Source organism: Tyto alba, unplaced genomic scaffold (assembly GCF_018691265.1).
Source record: "Tyto alba isolate M040663 unplaced genomic scaffold, T.alba_DEE_v4.0 Super-Scaffold_38, whole genome shotgun sequence".
Taxonomy (NCBI): domain Eukaryota; kingdom Metazoa; phylum Chordata; class Aves; order Strigiformes; family Tytonidae; genus Tyto; species Tyto alba.
This window is the reverse complement of record NW_024881313.1, coordinates 16762345-16779513: the sequence shown is the minus strand read 5'-3', so window position 1 is coordinate 16779513 and position 17169 is coordinate 16762345. Positions and strand designations below refer to the sequence as shown.

General features: G+C 36.9%; 1 protein-coding gene across 7 annotated transcripts in view; it reads left to right on the top strand.

Annotated features, from left to right (window-relative positions):
- CDK14 (cyclin dependent kinase 14) overlaps positions 1 to 17169 on the top strand; it is a 320024-nt gene that overhangs the window by 248537 nt on the left and 54318 nt on the right. For all 7 annotated transcript variants that reach the window (XM_042801716.1, XM_032991372.2, XM_032991368.2 and 4 more), the window contains 2 exons: positions 2839 to 2978; positions 6882 to 7028. In XM_042801716.1, coding sequence (XP_042657650.1) covers positions 2839 to 2978; positions 6882 to 6997 — 256 coding nt within the window. In that variant the 3' untranslated portion in view covers positions 6998 to 7028. The remainder of the gene's footprint in view (positions 1 to 2838; positions 2979 to 6881; positions 7029 to 17169) is intronic.

Here is a 17169-nt window from a genome sequence, read left to right as displayed (position 1 = left end):
GAATCTTCAAAGCATTGTAGAAATAACTAATACCACACACACCCCTGCCCCAGCACTACTTGGAGTATTATCAGGGCAGGTAAATGTAAAACTTATAGCAGATTGAACTATTTTTGCAGACTCTGCAGTTAATTTAGTCTTTTTTCTATTTATTAATTATAAAACAGGTTCTAATTTTGACTGATTTATTAATAATTATTTAATTAGTTGCTGTGATTATGTTGCAGCCCTAGATATTTGTTGTTGGGTTATATTGTATTAATGTATAATCTTCTCATTATTTCATACTTATCTTTGGCTTCTTGACCAATCTCAGTAAACATGTATATTTTTTGTTTCTAAACTGAGAAGATGACTTTGGCTTACTAAACTGTTCCTACTCAAAATATTTTAAATTTATATTAGTTAATCTGATTTTCTTGCTAAAAAAAAAAATCTTAGCAGTATGCCAGGTATATTGGTGACCATTAATACAGTCAAAATGTCAGCACTACTCTGTTCAAGAGCACCAAGGAACTAGGGTGTCATCATCCGTAATTTCACCAAAAATTCCAAATTAGTTAATATTTGAATGTTCTTTTCTTTTGCTTTGCTTTACTTAATTAGAATTTTCACTATGCCTATGGATCAGCTAAGGAATGGTATAATTCTTACATTGGAGGTTAATATTTCACTACTTACTTAAGTGACCTAATTTTTCTGATTTAACAGTAGCTTTCATTCAAGACAGAGCAAGTTTACTATGGCTCCTAAGAAGGATGCAGCTACCTCTGTGGGGCAAATAATATGTTGGTGAAACGATTTGCCAGGACCTCTGAAAAAATAATTGGTGCAGGTGGGATTAGGACACAAGAGAAGCCTCACAGACTCAGTATAATCACAGGCCCATGGAAATTTTGGTTGTGTAAAAGATTTAATATCTATGAATATTTACACACCCCACCCCTCTCCACCCAACCCCCCTTTCCTTCTCTTTGTTAGGAATAGCCTTTTCTCATGGTAGTTTGCTACATTCTCTAATGAACTTTCCTGTAATTTTCACAAAAGCTTAATGAAACAATTTCTACAGTCTGGTAGTTTAAGGAGTCTAGAATTAATATAATTCATAGGCAATGACTTTTTCATTCAAGTTGCCTTTATTTTGTCATGAACTGAAAATGAATGCAGAAAAAAATGATGCCCGTCAGAAACACTGGAGTTCAGCATCTGTTTAATCTGGAATAGCAATTCCAAATCCTAATCCTGGGTATTATGTAAAGTTATGGCTGATGAGAAATAATGTCCCAAAGTGGTCAGCATTTCATCCCTGGGTAATTTCTGGATAAATATCCTGCCAGTTCTCAAGAAGAGATCAGATAGACACAGTATTCAAAAATTCCTATCTCATGTACACTTACTAGAAATTAAAAAGACAGCCAGTGGCATATTTTTTGAATCATTACAAATATCAGGATATCATACATATGCCAGCACATAATTTAGTATAGATGCTTTTGACTTTTAAATTATTTTTTTTTTTCACACTGAGTGTGGTATGAGAATGGACAAAAAGTTGTGTCTGTGACATTTGTGACTTAAAGTTCTCACTGTAATAACAATTTATTTTTTTCATTTATTGTTTTCAGTGTTGTCTGTTCTTAGTTGCAGACAATTTTCACCTATGCATACACTGATCCATATAAACTATGCCATATCAGCCCAATAAAAGAGTAACTCTGTTTGATCCATCTTCCTTGAATGGCTTTCCAGAAAGTCAGCTTGAGCTGAACAAAAATCAACATTTGCATGGAACATGCTGTAGGATTATTGATTTTAGAGGGTAACACCATCTTTTCCAATACTGGAGTATTTTGGACTGCAGTCTACTCCATCTGTTTTGCGAAACCTGTGCATTAAAATATAGGGGACCTTTTATACACTTCGGCATTTTTACCTGACAAGATCTTTACTGAACAAAGGCATGGTTTAATTTACAAAGTCACCTACTAATAATAGCAAAACGATGTCAACAAAATTCAGAACCTCTTTTCCAACTGCATATTATGATAATGGCTTTGGAAATTTAGGGGGCAGCTGTAGGTTACTAGACCCAAGCCACATCTTGCTGATTACCATTTTACTCTCTCCCCTCCAAATCCATTATTTTTGTTTATATTTTCTTATAATATTCCCAAGCATATACCTCCCAGTAAAACAATGTGTTTTCTCAGATTTCCCTAGGTAGCTAAGAAAAGATAATTTACTTACTATTTAATGTTTGCATTGCATTAACACCTAATGAAGAGTCAAACCCCTGCAGTGTGAATATATGAAAAAATAAGAAGTCAGTACATCCCGAAAGACATGTCTTTATGAAACATGGTGCATATGTTGCATGTGAAGTGTCACTGGATTTTAAAATTTGATACTTCACAAAGTTGTATGAACACTGCTGTTATTTTAAGCTTGGAATACATGGGTTTAGATGGTAATAACCATTTGTTTCCAGCGCTGTAAATTTTCAGTCTGTCAGTATGCTTAATAAAATGTAAATGGAAGAATCAAAACAGTTGCTTTGAAGATGCTGTTACAATCCTTTAGCATACTAGGCAGGGCATATGTGATATGGTATAATATATGCTCTATATTTGTAAAATTTGAATGACTTTAGAGGTGCCAACCCCGAAATAATTCAATGACTCCCTAACCTGAGGAATATCTTTCCTGGTAGTGCTCCCAAACAGACTTTGTCTTTATCCTGGCTAGCAAGACTTGGTGTTTCAACTGTGCTGACTGCAGATGGAATTGGTAAACAGATTAATGAGATTGTTTTTCAGGAAAATCTTGTTTGTGTTTCAGGCTCAGCTGTGTGAATCACGCGGAAGATCTAGCCTCCAAACTACTCCAGTGTTTCCCAAAGAACAGACTGTCAGCACAGGCAGCCCTGAGCCATGAGTATTTCAGTGATCTGCCCCCACGGCTATGGGAGTTAACTGATAGTGAGTATAACCACCTCCAAATCGATTAAAAAGAAAGACTCTGGTTCATAGAGAGGCATGAGTGTATGCTAACCCTCACATGCTTCATGGACATACACAGCCACACACAAAATACGTGAGTGCAATTGTGTAGCTTGAAATTACATAGTTAGCTTGACACAGGACAAAATGGATTTTTTTTTTTTTTTGCTATCTCTGCTCTGCAGTCTGCAGCCAGCTATCTTTGTATTTGATTATGTGTACAGCCAAGAGAATTATCTGAATTGTCATAAAGCAAAAGGAAAAATACAATTTACATATTTAGTGCTTTTCACTTTATAACATACGGTACTTCTTAACTAGCTGCAGTTTGCAGGATAAAAATCCATCCACGTTTGATTCACAGCATCTCTATCTGTTACAACAGTAACCTTTAAGAAAAGACTTGGCATTTGGAAGTCTGAGAGACACAAAGTAGACAATCAGTTAATTTGCTGAATTAGATTGTATAAGAAGAGGATGGCAGATGATATTATTAATTAAGAATGCTTTCAGTATTTACGTACATCTTTTTATTTCTTTTATTAAACAAAATGCATTCCAGTTGACTTGGCAAAAATATTCCTATCGTTATGTATGTTGTCAATTATCTCTTTAATAATTGTAAATCATTTACACCACACGTGTCCACATCTTTTCCCAGTGTTAAAAGCACACTACTATTTATTCTGGGTAAAAATATTATCATGCATCATATTTTTGATTCAGAGAAGGTTTTTCTATTAAAAATTGGTTTCACAGGGGAGTAACAATCAGCATTTTGCTTTAAATCATTGTGGTGAAGAGAAGCATGCTTGCATTGGAACAGTGTATGTTATTTTCTGCTTCCAAACATACATCCATTAGCAAAACATCTAACTCCAGTACTCTGGAGGCAGAAAATTCAGAGATACAACAATGACACGTGTGAGTGACTGTGTCTGATTTAAAAGTTTGCTGATGAAATCTGAGCTCCCTTTCTGAATATGAATCCACAATAGATTTTGTTTACATCAGTGTCAGTATGAAAACTTTGGTCTTCCAAAAGCTTATCTTTTCCATCCTCAACAGCTCTGTAGTAGTCACATTTTGAGCTGAATCTGTGACCTGGTTGTCCAAGTACCCTACTCACGTCTCTACTCTGAAGAGCACTCTCCCATTTGTAGACTACGAACATTAAAATCAAATTAGCACCATGAATTTTTGTCAACCATCAGCTCTGTCATAGACTGTATCCTTGCTCTGCAAAAAGATTCCCAGTTTCCTCCTCTGCCATGCTAACCCACCACTCAGCTTGCTGACTGCAGTACTTTATAAACTGAAAATTCAAAGGATGCAGTGTAAATTAAGGCTGCTGTTGAAAGTCTGTCTTTGCTGAAACCGATGCGAAGAGATTCATTTCTTCAGGACTAATGAAACATCAAGAATGCCAGTTCATTTATCCTTTTTCCACTAAATGAAAAACAAAAATCACTCTGCAGTGGTGACATCTCAATCCTTCTGACTGTGATTTAGTCTAGCCAGGATTTTGAATTCTGAATTCTGCAGTAGTACTTTTCTGTTAATATGGACTTATTACCCACTTGCCACTTAGTTTATCAGTCAGTGGTTAAATCCAGTTCTATCAGTGAAGTAAATGCCTACACATTATCACTCTGCAGCAGGCTGCCAACAGAGACAGTTTTGTCCTAGTCATTAACAAGCACAATGTATGCAGAACACCAGAGGGGAATTAAAACCACAAAAAAATACCTCAGGGTGGTATTTTTAATATGAGAATTTAATTTGTAATTTCACAGATTAAGAATTTTGGCTGCATTAATCCTTTTATCAGCTCACAGCAGGTTATTTGCAGAAGCATAACCATAAGGCGATATTCATTGGCAGAAACACGTCTTTGCATAACGTTAAACATCAGGAGCAGTGAAACCTTTTGAAGGGGGGAGAATAAAGATGAAAAATCATTATATTTTAAAGCAAGGTTCTTCTAAATGCCTCCAGTAAAATTTTGAGTTACAGAAAGACTATTTCTGTGTCTAGTAGATAATCATTATGAAGCATAAATCCAGATGCAAGAAAGGACAATCCCAGTATCAAATACTACAATCATTTCTATTTAGTATGACTTGGATATACTTGTAAACATATTTGCAAAACAAAGAAGTCATATACTTTGGAGATTCGGGAAAATGTTTATTTACTGTGTAGTGAAATTACCAGTTTTTGTGATTCTGATTCTCTGGGTTAATATTTTATGTTGGGAAACACTTGCTGTTGATAGCTAATTAAATGTAGGTATAAACACATTGAGTCTTTTGTGCACAACAGAAGTGTGTGTATACACAAAATCTACTGCTTCCTAATCAAGACAGCACTGCAATTTTGCAAATCTCTGAAGGGAATTATATTCATCATGGAATATATTTTATCCAATTTGGTCCTAGTGCTGAATTGCAAATTTGGTGATTTAACACTAAAAACCAAGGAAGGACCCACAGGTCCGGAGAAAGAAAAAGAGTGGGGAGGAAATCAGTCAAATTATTTTCCATCAGAAAATACTCTTTCTTTGAAAGCACAGTGTATCACAGAAGTATGGTGACTCTGCCTACATTGAAAAATTAAAAAAGAAGTGTTTCACTTTTTCTTCTTATTTTGACTTTAATAATATATATTTATGTAGTATTTTATAGGATAAAATAAGAGTTCTGCAGTGCTGCTAAAATCATCTTATCTGGGAATACAATAAAATTTATGATAAAACATAGCCTTCATTCATCTCAGACCTGAACAGTAATCTATGGATTAACGGTTTTATTTTCTACTACTATTATTATTATTGTTATTAGTAGTAGTAGTTGTTGTAGTTTTATTTTCTACTGAAAAAAATCAGTCCTCCCCCTTTTCTGCTTTCCTATTCGATTTATTTGCATAGAATATATACCATTCATAATATATGTTACCAAGGATAGCAGAATATCAAATGCAAGTTGAGATTTCAAAAATACAGCATGGAGATCTTTCACATAAAACAGTGAAAAAGTAGCTCCAGAAACTTACAGCTATGCTGGTTGTTAGTGCAAAACCAAAGAAAACTGCCACAGCCCTGATCAGTTCCTTACACAGTCTACCAACATTCCCTCATGGAATCAGGGAGTGGCAGCTCTCAGGATACTTTTATGTGGACATTTGTTCTCAAAAGGTATTAAACTCTGATTTTTCCCCACGAGTTTGAGGCATCCTAAGTAAAAATGACTTTTCATGTCATCAGTGTGTGAGTCCTTAACCATTTTGCAGTTTGATTTCTGTGATTAATGCCTACTATTAATTAGTTGCCTGGTGTTACATGTTTTTTCCATCTCATGCAGAAGGGGGTTGCTTTATGTAAAAGCTTTTTGAGTTGTTGGTATATTTTTAACAGCCTATTTGTCTTTAACAGTTAATAAATTGAAGTCAAACAAAATAGCTCAGTTCTGCTGGCATCAAGATTCTGAAAATGTAACGTCATGTCAAACTGTTGAAAAACCTTGCTGCATTTTTTCACATTCTTATTTATTTCTAAATACTCTCAGAGTGGAAATTTTAAAATGGAAAATATTAATTATGTAGTGGTGTACAGGGTAAGTAAACACACACAATCCGGAAACAGGGTTTTTTCGAAGCTGCATGCAGCTAAGAATGTTTGCATCATACAGCTTCCATCATAATGCATGCAGCTTCTTTCCATTCAGAATTTTTACAGTGCTTACTTGCATAAATAGGTGGCATATGTAAAAGCTGTTTATATTTACTTAGTGTTGTGTTTGCCATATATATTAGCTAATTATTTTTAAATTACTACTTTTGCAGGAAAAACTAAAGTTTCTGAACTGACACTCTTTTTTGCAGTGTCTTCAATTTTTACTGTACCGAATGTAAGATTACAGCCAGAAACTGGAGAAAGCATGAGAGTCTTTGGAAAAAACAATAGTTATGGCAAAGGTGTATCAAACAGCAAACATTGAAGAATACCTATGTTCACAACTGATAATGCAGGTAAGACATGATTATTGGAAGCTATATCTTTGAAAATGCTCTTCAGTTCTCCTTAGAGAAAAAAAATATAAAATTCAACTGCATATTTCTTAAATTACTTATGTTCAGGCAGATAATCTTTTTTGCAGTGTAAGTTCCTGGCCTTGTGGGCAGGATCATTGTCACTGACAGGTTGAAAATATTACAGAAGTTGGTGCCAGCACATTAAATAGCAGGTTGCCTTTAATTTGGACTGATATCTTTTTTCCTTGGTAAGATATGGAGAGATAAAATACCTCTTGCCAGTTTTGTTATTGAATTTTGGGGCAAGGACAGGAAATTATTCATTTAGTACATTTGGTAGCCTTGATAGCAGAAGAATGTTCTTGATGGAGACAGAGGTGCTGTTGATGAATTTGATCTATATCACTGGATCTATTAGAACTGATTTTGTTCTTGGGTGGCCTTCTGTCCAATACCTCATCTTTTTAACCATAGTTATTCAGCAGTGAAATAATAGCTATGATATTTATTTATGACTAAAGGTATTCTAAGAGTAGAACTGAACCTGGGAAGGGCAGCTAAGTAAGGGAATGGTGGTTACAGTAAGGGAATGGTGGTGGATGTATCATGGCATTAACTCTTTTCTGTCCATATGCATCATCCCGGTGTTTGTTCAGTAGGATTTACCACTTGACAGACTCTCCCAGGTTATCAGGATTCCCTTATATAGCTGCTTTGCTTATTATGCTTCTCTAAATAGTTTCATAGCATAGTGTTTCAAAAAATACTGAAAGTGCAGGTTCGTTTCATTCAAAAACCCAGACCTCCCTTTTTTTTTTTTAAAGTCACGGTTGCTATTGTATGTTGAGTTCATTATAACAGCTTCTTATGGAAGTTCTAGGAGCTGAGATAAATGCACATGCTGCTCGTGTACCTATTCGAAGGTACAGTCTCATATAAACATAGATGATATTCTCATTAAATCTATCTTTTTACTAAATCTGCTTGTTACAGTATCTGATACAGCTTTATCTAATTAACTATATTCAGTTTTACTGTTCTATGTTTATGTTCAATTTATTTTTTAACCCTGTAATTTTGTGGAGGCTGTTTGCCTGACAGGCAGCAACTACTGAAAAACTGAAATGAATAGAATTTGGTCATGTCAGCCTGCCCCAATTTTTGCACAAGCTCTTTGCCAGCAAACCATTTAAGATTTTTCTAATGTCAGAAATGAGGCTGCCTCAGAGCAGTCTGTTTACATCTTTATTGACAAGCTAATCCCTACTTTTTCCTGAGGCTGTGTCCCTGCAGACACCTCTTCAACCTTGTCTGTTCTAACGTGACATATCATCCATCTAAAGTAAATTTAGAATGTGCCCATCTGTGCTAAAGACCTTTTGTGTGGAAGTTTACATACAGGATCTAATTTCTCTTGTACATAATCTCCTTTCTGTTGTTTCTAAACAAATGTAATTTTTCATTCATACAATATGCAATAGAAACTTTGTATTTGCTAGTGAGCATGTAAAATAGCACAGAAGAGAACCATTTGATCATTCTTACTGAATATCTATTTAAGCAGATACAGATGACTCTTTAAAGTAAGCAGAAAGAGCGAGCCATGTGTACTTTTGACTGTACTGTTACGGCTGCTCAACCACAACTTTAATACAGAGTAGCCCCTTTCGTTGTGTAAGATATGAAGCCACTTAACAAATGTTAAGTAGTGACATGTATACACTGATGATTACAGTTTTCCATCATGGCTTGGGACTTTGCTGTGTTAGGTGCTTACAGTGCAATAAAATATCAGTTCCTGGTTGTAGTAGTTGGCTTGTGATGTAAGATGGACAACAGCAGATAATACTGAAAGAGTAATAGTATGAAACAGAAGTCCTCTTACTTGTACAATATAGAGAGCTGGCGACTAATGAGATGAAGCTAAAATAGCAGGGGAGGGAGGAGAAATGTGGACATGGAAACTGGACCTGGGTGAGGAATTGTTAGGATGGGTGGAAACCTTTAAAGGTATGAGACCACAAGCAAGAGGAAATAGGAGTTGGTGTGGAGAGTGAAAGGAGTTGGGAGAAAAGACTGCAGTTTTGATAATGTGAAAATAAGGTCTGGTGAAGGCTTAATCCAAATAGCAAGTGGCTGTAATTTTAAGCAGTAGAATGGTGACTGGCAAGTAGGATGTTCAATCAGTAAAACGGATGAGTTAGGAGCTGAGTCAGTTATTCTAGCATAAGACTAGAGTTGCAGTAAGCAGGATAGTAGCATTAAGGAAGGGGTATTTATTATGAGATATTCATTTAGAGTCTCCATTCACCAGGCTCAGTGAAGCAAAAAGATGCATGAAAAGCAAAAAGAACAATGACAGTAGCTCTCCAGGGCCATGAAGTTAGCAGGTAAGCAAGACAAGTAGAGTTAGAGAGATGGAGACAAACAGTGCAAGCTGTTAAAATGTCAATGAGCATGATCAGCTAGCAGGGATAAAGGAACATTTAAAGGTGCCACTATTGCAAGGATATAGATCAGATTATGAAAAAAACCAGAGGCAAATACTTATAGCATGTCTCCTGGACAAGGCAGGCACATACATGTTTTACGCATCTCTTGAATTGACTTTATGCATATATAGAGGTGGTAGGGAAGTTAAGAAGGGCTGGAATTTTGAAATATTCCGATATCCATCAGGAAGCTGTGAAAGAGAAAAATTTGTAAAAAAAAATGTAAAATAAAATCTCTGAGTCCTCTGATGTGTGTGGAGGTGTATGGTTCTATTTTTCATATATTTTTATACATTGTAAAGAAACTTATTAGAAGACATGCACAAAAAACCCAAACAAGGAACCATCTTCAACCACCTCCAGAACCTTGATGCTATTTAAGAAAATTCTAGTCTTATGTCTTGAGTTTGGTCCTTTCTTCAAAGTGTTCCTAATTTCCTTTCTTCAGGGCAGAATAGGAAATAAAATTGAGATCACCAACAGAGAAGCTATGCCAAATCTTGCTGTGATAATTTAAGAAATTATCACCTCCTGCTGTTCTCCCCACATGCATGCCAGATGTTACTGACCTAATAGTGCACCCACTGAATTAAATCCACCTTTCTTTAGGGTTTCAAAAGCAAAGAATCTGGGCTTTGCCCAGGAGTGGCTGAGACATGGGCAAACATCATGATCTGTCAATTTAGGAAGCAGCAATTTCTGGCAGATTGGTGAAGGAGAGGAGCTAAAGGCAGTTACTTTGTAAATGGCTCCATCATAATTTGTTAGAGCTTGTCCGCTGCCCTCAGAAATAGCTGAAAGGAGCAGCTAAAGAAATTGGTGCATCTCTGAGAACTTCTACTATCTTGAAAATGTTGTAGTGCTTCAGCTGTCTGTCTGCAGCATAGCTGCTTACAAATCCAAAAGACTCCTTGAAACAGCAGTAACCTAGGACATGTTTCTGAAAACCTAGATAATCCCTGTCAGGCTCTGACTACTGATAAGGTCTTTGTGGACTACACTGTGTCATTGTCTTCCGCTCCAAGAGAGAGATAACACATTATTTCAGTGCCCATGGGGAAGGAGCTGACTTTTGAAGTTAGGAAGGTCAACGTTAAGACTGCTCCCTGCTGGAGAAGATGAGTAAATAGGTGGTAATGAGCTCCATTTCACACAGAAGAATCTGTCAGCAGTGAATTAGACAGCACCTTTGAGGGAGAAAGAAAATAAATCTTTTGGCCATATCCAAGCATCTTTAAAGCTTTGTGATAAAGCAACACATTTCTATTTTGTGCCTGATGGTTTTCACTGATTTTTTTTTTTTTTTCCCCATGGGCAGGAAACATTTCTGTGGAGATCTTTGTGGAAGCATTCCCCATCTCTACATATACTGTTGAGATATATTATATACTGTATTCATCCATCACTACAGATACTGTTTTATCGAGACAAGAATGAACCATAAGAAACTCTAGAGCTGCGTTTTCCTTTGGCCAGTGGAATACATGGCTAGAGCTTGTTCCTCTCTGGAGCAGGATGAGTCAAATCATAATTGAAAAGACAAGGCATTACCTGATACCATATAGCATGCGATGTTTTCTCGCAGTGATTTATAATCCCTGGTTCCCATTGGTGGACCAGAGACACGAGATGTGTTTCTGGCCTATTGTTTGTTTCCCAGAGCCAGCAGGGACAGCTTCATTCAGGATGGTAACACCATATGCTTTTAAAGTATTTAACCTGTATTACCATAATGAGATCCCCTGGCTTTCTAAATCTCTTTGGCAATTCACTGGAGCAAAACAAAAAGTGGTCTTCATTTGTATTGCTTCACCACACGCACATGCATCCGAGCAATCCTGAATTTCAATCACAGGATTCTGAATTCTTTCTTCTGTATCCATTTAAACCAGCAACTGACACCAGCCCAGCCAATTGAAGGGATGATAGAGTCATTTGGGTCAGCTCAGCTGTGTAAAACAGAATAAAGCTGAAGAGGTGACGGTTACCACTATCATGGGAAAAATTACTAGTTACTGTTTTGGTTGCTTCTGACCAGGGATGCTCAGCAGCACAGAGTCATTATGTAAAATTACCTTTTCCACTTTGCTAGCTAGAGAGGTGACTGTTGTTGTATGCCCATCAAATAGTTTAATTTTGTTTGTCATCTACAGTTTGACATTTACAAATTGTGTAAGAGTGCCTCTTCGGCACTGTTGTGTGGGAATATAACTTCTGCCTGCTTTGCCCTAATTGAGCCGCAGGGAAGCTATAGTCCGTCAGTGTGTGTGTCCAGCAGTCAGTATTGAAAAGTCATTCTCGTTCACTACTCCCCTGCATTTACTCTGTCCTGGGTATCCCAGTGTTGCTGAATCACTTGGAGAACCATATACTGTGCTTCTAAGTCTTCATCTCTCCAGCTTCAGGGGATAAAACTGTAGTAATTACAGTGGAGAAAGGTCTGCATAAAAGAGAAATTCTGGACTGAGTTTCTGTATGTCAGCCAGATTTTGTCATTCTTAATTTAATCAAAAGCTGAAAGTAGCCAACAGTGCTTTATAGGTGTGAAATCTTGAAATTCAGTGTAAACCCATCTTGGGAGAGAAAAGCAGAGCTATAAAAGCACAGCAGTTAACAGTTTCATTTTTTAAATGCACTTTTTTTTTTAATAGATGGCTTCAAATAGATGTGTACAAACAATCATTGTGCTGCTGCAGTTGAAAAGATGGAGACCTAAGCACTGAAGATGGGAGCTTTAAATTTCTCTTGCATCTTTTAGTGCCAGACAATGTCTATACATGAATGTTGAGGGTCAGTTTAATTATTTAACTAATACTGGATTTGCATAAATTGGTTTTCATGAAAAGGCTAATAAGATGCAGTTGTGGTGGGCAGCTGAAAGCAATTTGGGTTTGAGTCCAGTAATGACAGCACTAAACAGAGTTGAAATTGTAACGTCAATTTTGTAAAATGTTAAATTAGTATTAAGCTGTGAAAGATAACTGCAGGATCCAAGACATTTTTTGGCTCTAATACTTTTAGTGCCATTATTTTCATATGTTAACAACATAATGGTTTCATGAGACTGTTCCAGCTGTGCTTTACTTAATATCAAAGAGTAAGATCACCACACTGATAGAATATGCCCTAAATTTAACACACAAGGGAAAAACTCCAGGCATTGGACTGCATTCTCCACTTGATAGCTAAGAATTTATTATCTTATTCCTATCAGTCTAAAATGAGAGTTATAGACTAAATTTTGCCCTCTATTCAGCCATGAAGAAAACCCTGTTGTATTCAATAGACTGTGTGCAAAGGGTGAAATAGTTGGCCAGTGCAAGGCTGTTGATATAAACCACTTGTCTCACCTAAGTGACACGTGGGAACTGAGGATGGAACAACTGTCCACACAGAAGTCCATCAGGTCCCCCAGTGTGCCACAGTAAAGGGAACCCACCACCCCATCAGGGAGTTCGTGGGACTTAAAAATATGCTTAATAGTGTTCCCGTGTCAGTACTGTAATAGCTCGCCTTGTCTGTTGTCACGTGAAACACACTGTCACTTAATTTCACTCAGTGTAAGTAGTGGAATACACAATCTCATGGCTTTTGTGATAAAAATCCTTATTGAGAGTTGGTAACCTAACACATAGATGTACGAAAAGCGAATCAGTGAAGGACACTTCGTGGTCTCACTAAGTTAGCTGAACACTGGTGCTGAAAGCCTGTCCAATCCATAGACTGAAAGACCAAGACAGCATCTATGCCTGGAAATAAGTAGGTGGAAATCAGTAAGCATGAACAAGATTTCCAAAATGATGGACAAGATTCTGGAAAGAGAGGTAGTTTGGGAGTTTCTTTAGGGATGAAGGAAGGAGGAGGAAACAAAGGAAGCGGGACAGAGAGGAGAGGACTTCACATTTGTCGTTACCCACTGCACTTGGTGGGACAAGTATTCCTAACCTCCATGGCTAGAAGACATTGATGTCTTCCTTGCAATTGTATACTCCATGTTACTCTGTGTGAAATTAGTGGCTACATCTTATTGACATTTTTTTTTTTAACGTTGTAATGTATCATGACAGAGCTGGCAGAAGAAAAGGAAGCATTACTACTATCACAGATAACTTTCATCAAGGGACAATATCATATTTTCTTGTACCATTGCATAGTCTGGAACCTATTTTCAGTTCATTTCTAATGCATGATAACTTGCCTTCAGCACTGTGAAGATTCATTTTCAAGTAATTTTTAGTGTAGAGGTTTTTAATTTAACAGTCACTTATGCTGTAGGAAAGATATTAATGATATTTGCATGAATGCATGTGCTCAGTTGCAGCATTGTTTATCTGTCTTTCCAATTCATTTGTTCTTAAATTTAGGGGACAGAAGGTGGAATCCTCTGTGCCATAAGTGTGCTGTATTGTATTATTAATATTAGGATAGTAAGCAATTCCCACTACAGTCTTTGTGGTCCGTTGATGCTTTAAGAAGTGTCTAAGCATGAAAGGCCGTTTGAGTTGCAGTGGGCTGATAGTCTGGGATGACATTTGAATGAGGAGAGAACAATGTATAAATGACAATGACTGAGAGGGAGGTAAAAGCGGGTCTAAACTCTCCCTATTCACCCATGGACAGTCACCTCTTCTTTAGGATTACTTCCTCACGTGACTTCTCAGTTAGGCTTTGTCTAAGAGGAAAAGTGGAACCACTGAAGGGGAGAAACTGAGGTTTACAGACAAAGCAGAGGCTTCCAGTGCTGACACACAGCCTGTAACCCAGAGAGACAACAAAGCTAATGAGAGGCATCGCCTCTCAGGCATCATTTGCAGCATTCAGAATTAACAGAACATTTTACTTTCAGCCAAGTCGTAAACAAAAAATGAATTTTAGTAATGCCATATACCAGAATTGTTTCTGTGGAGAGCAAGCTTTGTGTTGCTATTTTGAGCCTATAGTTTATATTGCATGATTCTCTACAAAACAAAGAAACTAAACAAACCACTGCAAAATTGGCTCTGAAGGCAACACCCATTAAAGTAAATATGCACTGAATGCTCCTAGTTGTGGGGAGATTCTTGCCTAAAAATGCAGCAATAATTTACAACTCAGTTAATAAAAATAGATTAATTTATTCTGCCCCATAAACTAGGATGAGGGTGGATGAGTTTCCCACATGCTCCTATTGTTAATTGCTATAAAAAGTCTGAGGAGAAAAACCCCCAAAATTCAGGAAAAAATACTAAATTCTCCAATGAAAATTTATAATATGGAAGAATAACACTGAAACAGTATCTTTGGATATTTATAGAAGCAGAAACAAAATTGGGTATTTCCATAATTTTGTGGTCTTGTAATAAATTATTAATGTTGGTTTGGACCGTACATGTATTTTGAATTAGTAAGTATGGGTGATCATTCTCTGCCATTAGTACCTATCTATTAATTCTGTACAGCCATTTCTGTAGCTGTCTTTTGATGTTAATATAAAGACTGATAGTGCATTACATTTTCTAGCATGTATATTGTAACAATACAGTCACAGCATGTGTAATACGGTATAAGCCTTTTTATTTAAGTTTTCTCCCTGAAATTTTTATTCTGCAATTTTCTTCTAATAAACTGTCTTGTTCAGTATGTGCATTGCATGTGCATTAAAATCTAGTTAGCTTACAGTCTACCTGCTAAGTTTGATTAAGAACAAAATCAGTTATCTGAAGGCAAAGAAAATCTACACATTTAAATCTGTCCTTGTGTGCTTGAAATATCCGGCAGTAAGTAATCTGTCACATCATAAAAAGAATGAAATCAAAACAACTGAGTCATTATTATGACTGTGCTTAGTTTCAGCCCACAAAGTCACATCTAGACTATGTAGATACTGTATTTGTTGTTTCATGTATCTGTGTGCAGACACTTGTAAATACAGAGGTGTAGATGTTGCCAGAATTTAAATTAGGTTAAAAATGCTATTTATGGCTTGCATCAACAACAAAAAAATATTCATAATCATCCCTAGGTGAAGACACTCATTTAACGAGCTTGCAGCTCCTAATTAATTCTATAAAGAACGCCATTTGGCAGAACAGAATTAGGAGGTTTGCATATTGATGGTGTCAGGGAAAACTATATCTCTTTTCTATTTATATGGTAAAATTAACTTGTGTTCTTCAGAAAATGGCACATCTCGGAGGTATTGCTCTCAAAGTGATCTCAGGGTGGAAAGAAATAAGTAATTATAGCACCAGGCATTCAGTTCTGTCCTAATTTTCCCACCAGTTTTTCAATGTTTCAGCTGCCTCGGAGACTTAAAGTGCTCTCATTAGGTAGCTGCAGAGGCTGCCTGCTTGCCTACTCCATCACTGTCTCACTAGCTTTCGCTCTCATTCCCCTTCTCTTGCTCTCCCTTTTTCTTCCCCTCCTGCCTTGGGAGTGACTGTGAAGATCATTTGCTGGCATGATTGGCAGGTTAGAGGATTCGATCAGATGAGTTCCTCTTAGTGCAGGTCAAAAAGGCTAGTTAGCAGGAGCTGTCGAAAAATGCCAGCAGCATTCGAAATGGGAAATGTCATGACTTCGAGGCAGGAGGTGCCACCTGGAACAGAAAGCCGCCAGCTCATTAGCAAGTTACAGGATGCAAGCTTAACTGGAGGGAGCAGAGGAGGAAAGATAATACCCAATAGGGAAAATTATTGTGAAGTGGAATTGATTTCATGTATAATTTGTTTATCACTAGAGGGGACAAATGCTGTCCTCCTGACATATGTGGAGGAGTGTGGACTATGAATGAAGCAACTTAGCATAATCTCCAGGTTGAGCTCTGGATTTAAAGAATGCCAACTTCTTTCTTTCCCAACTGTGAAAATGATCAGGTCATGTTGTATTAATTAAACCTGACATACTCTCAAATGGTTTATCTGGGCAATTTTAGCAATTTAACAGAACGTAGTAGATATGAGCTGCATTCATTATCAACACGGGGCAGTGTTTTGTTTTCTGGATGCAATGGGGTGGGGGTTTTTTTGCAAGCTGCTGTTGTAAAGAGACATGTTTCTGTTGCAAGACGAATTATAACAGAGCTCATGTTTAGTGCTTACTCAGACTGTGTAAAATCAGAATGCAATTTCCGATGCATGATATAATTTCATTTCCAGGAAAAACTACATACCCTCAGAAAGTACAGATTTAAAAATAAATAAAGTGTTTAGGTTTAGTGTATAAGACTTAATCTGAGTTGAAGACTATAGGGCCTCCTGCCTCTCACGGACTTAAAGAATGCTTATATAAAATATCAGCATTACAAAATGCTTAGTCTTCTCCAAGACATTCTGCAGTGGTAAAATTGCAGGCAAACTTCCCAGGCAGTTTAGCTAGCCCCTGGCTATATAAAGTTGCTAACCATTCATTTGCTTCACTGGTCTGTATTTTCATATAAAAGGCATATTGCCTATCAGTAGAAATGAACTGCATAGATTTCCCCCCCCGTCCCATAGTTTTTTTTCAGAAATGTTAAGAAAATAAGATGGGATCATGGTACCTTCCGGAGTCTTTTACTGTTGTATCTTTGTGAGGCTTTGAGTCTAGCTCTGCTCTTCCTGAAGACAATGGGGGAATGCCATAGACTTCAATGGGAGTAGGGCTGGCTTCCTTATCAAAACCAACAT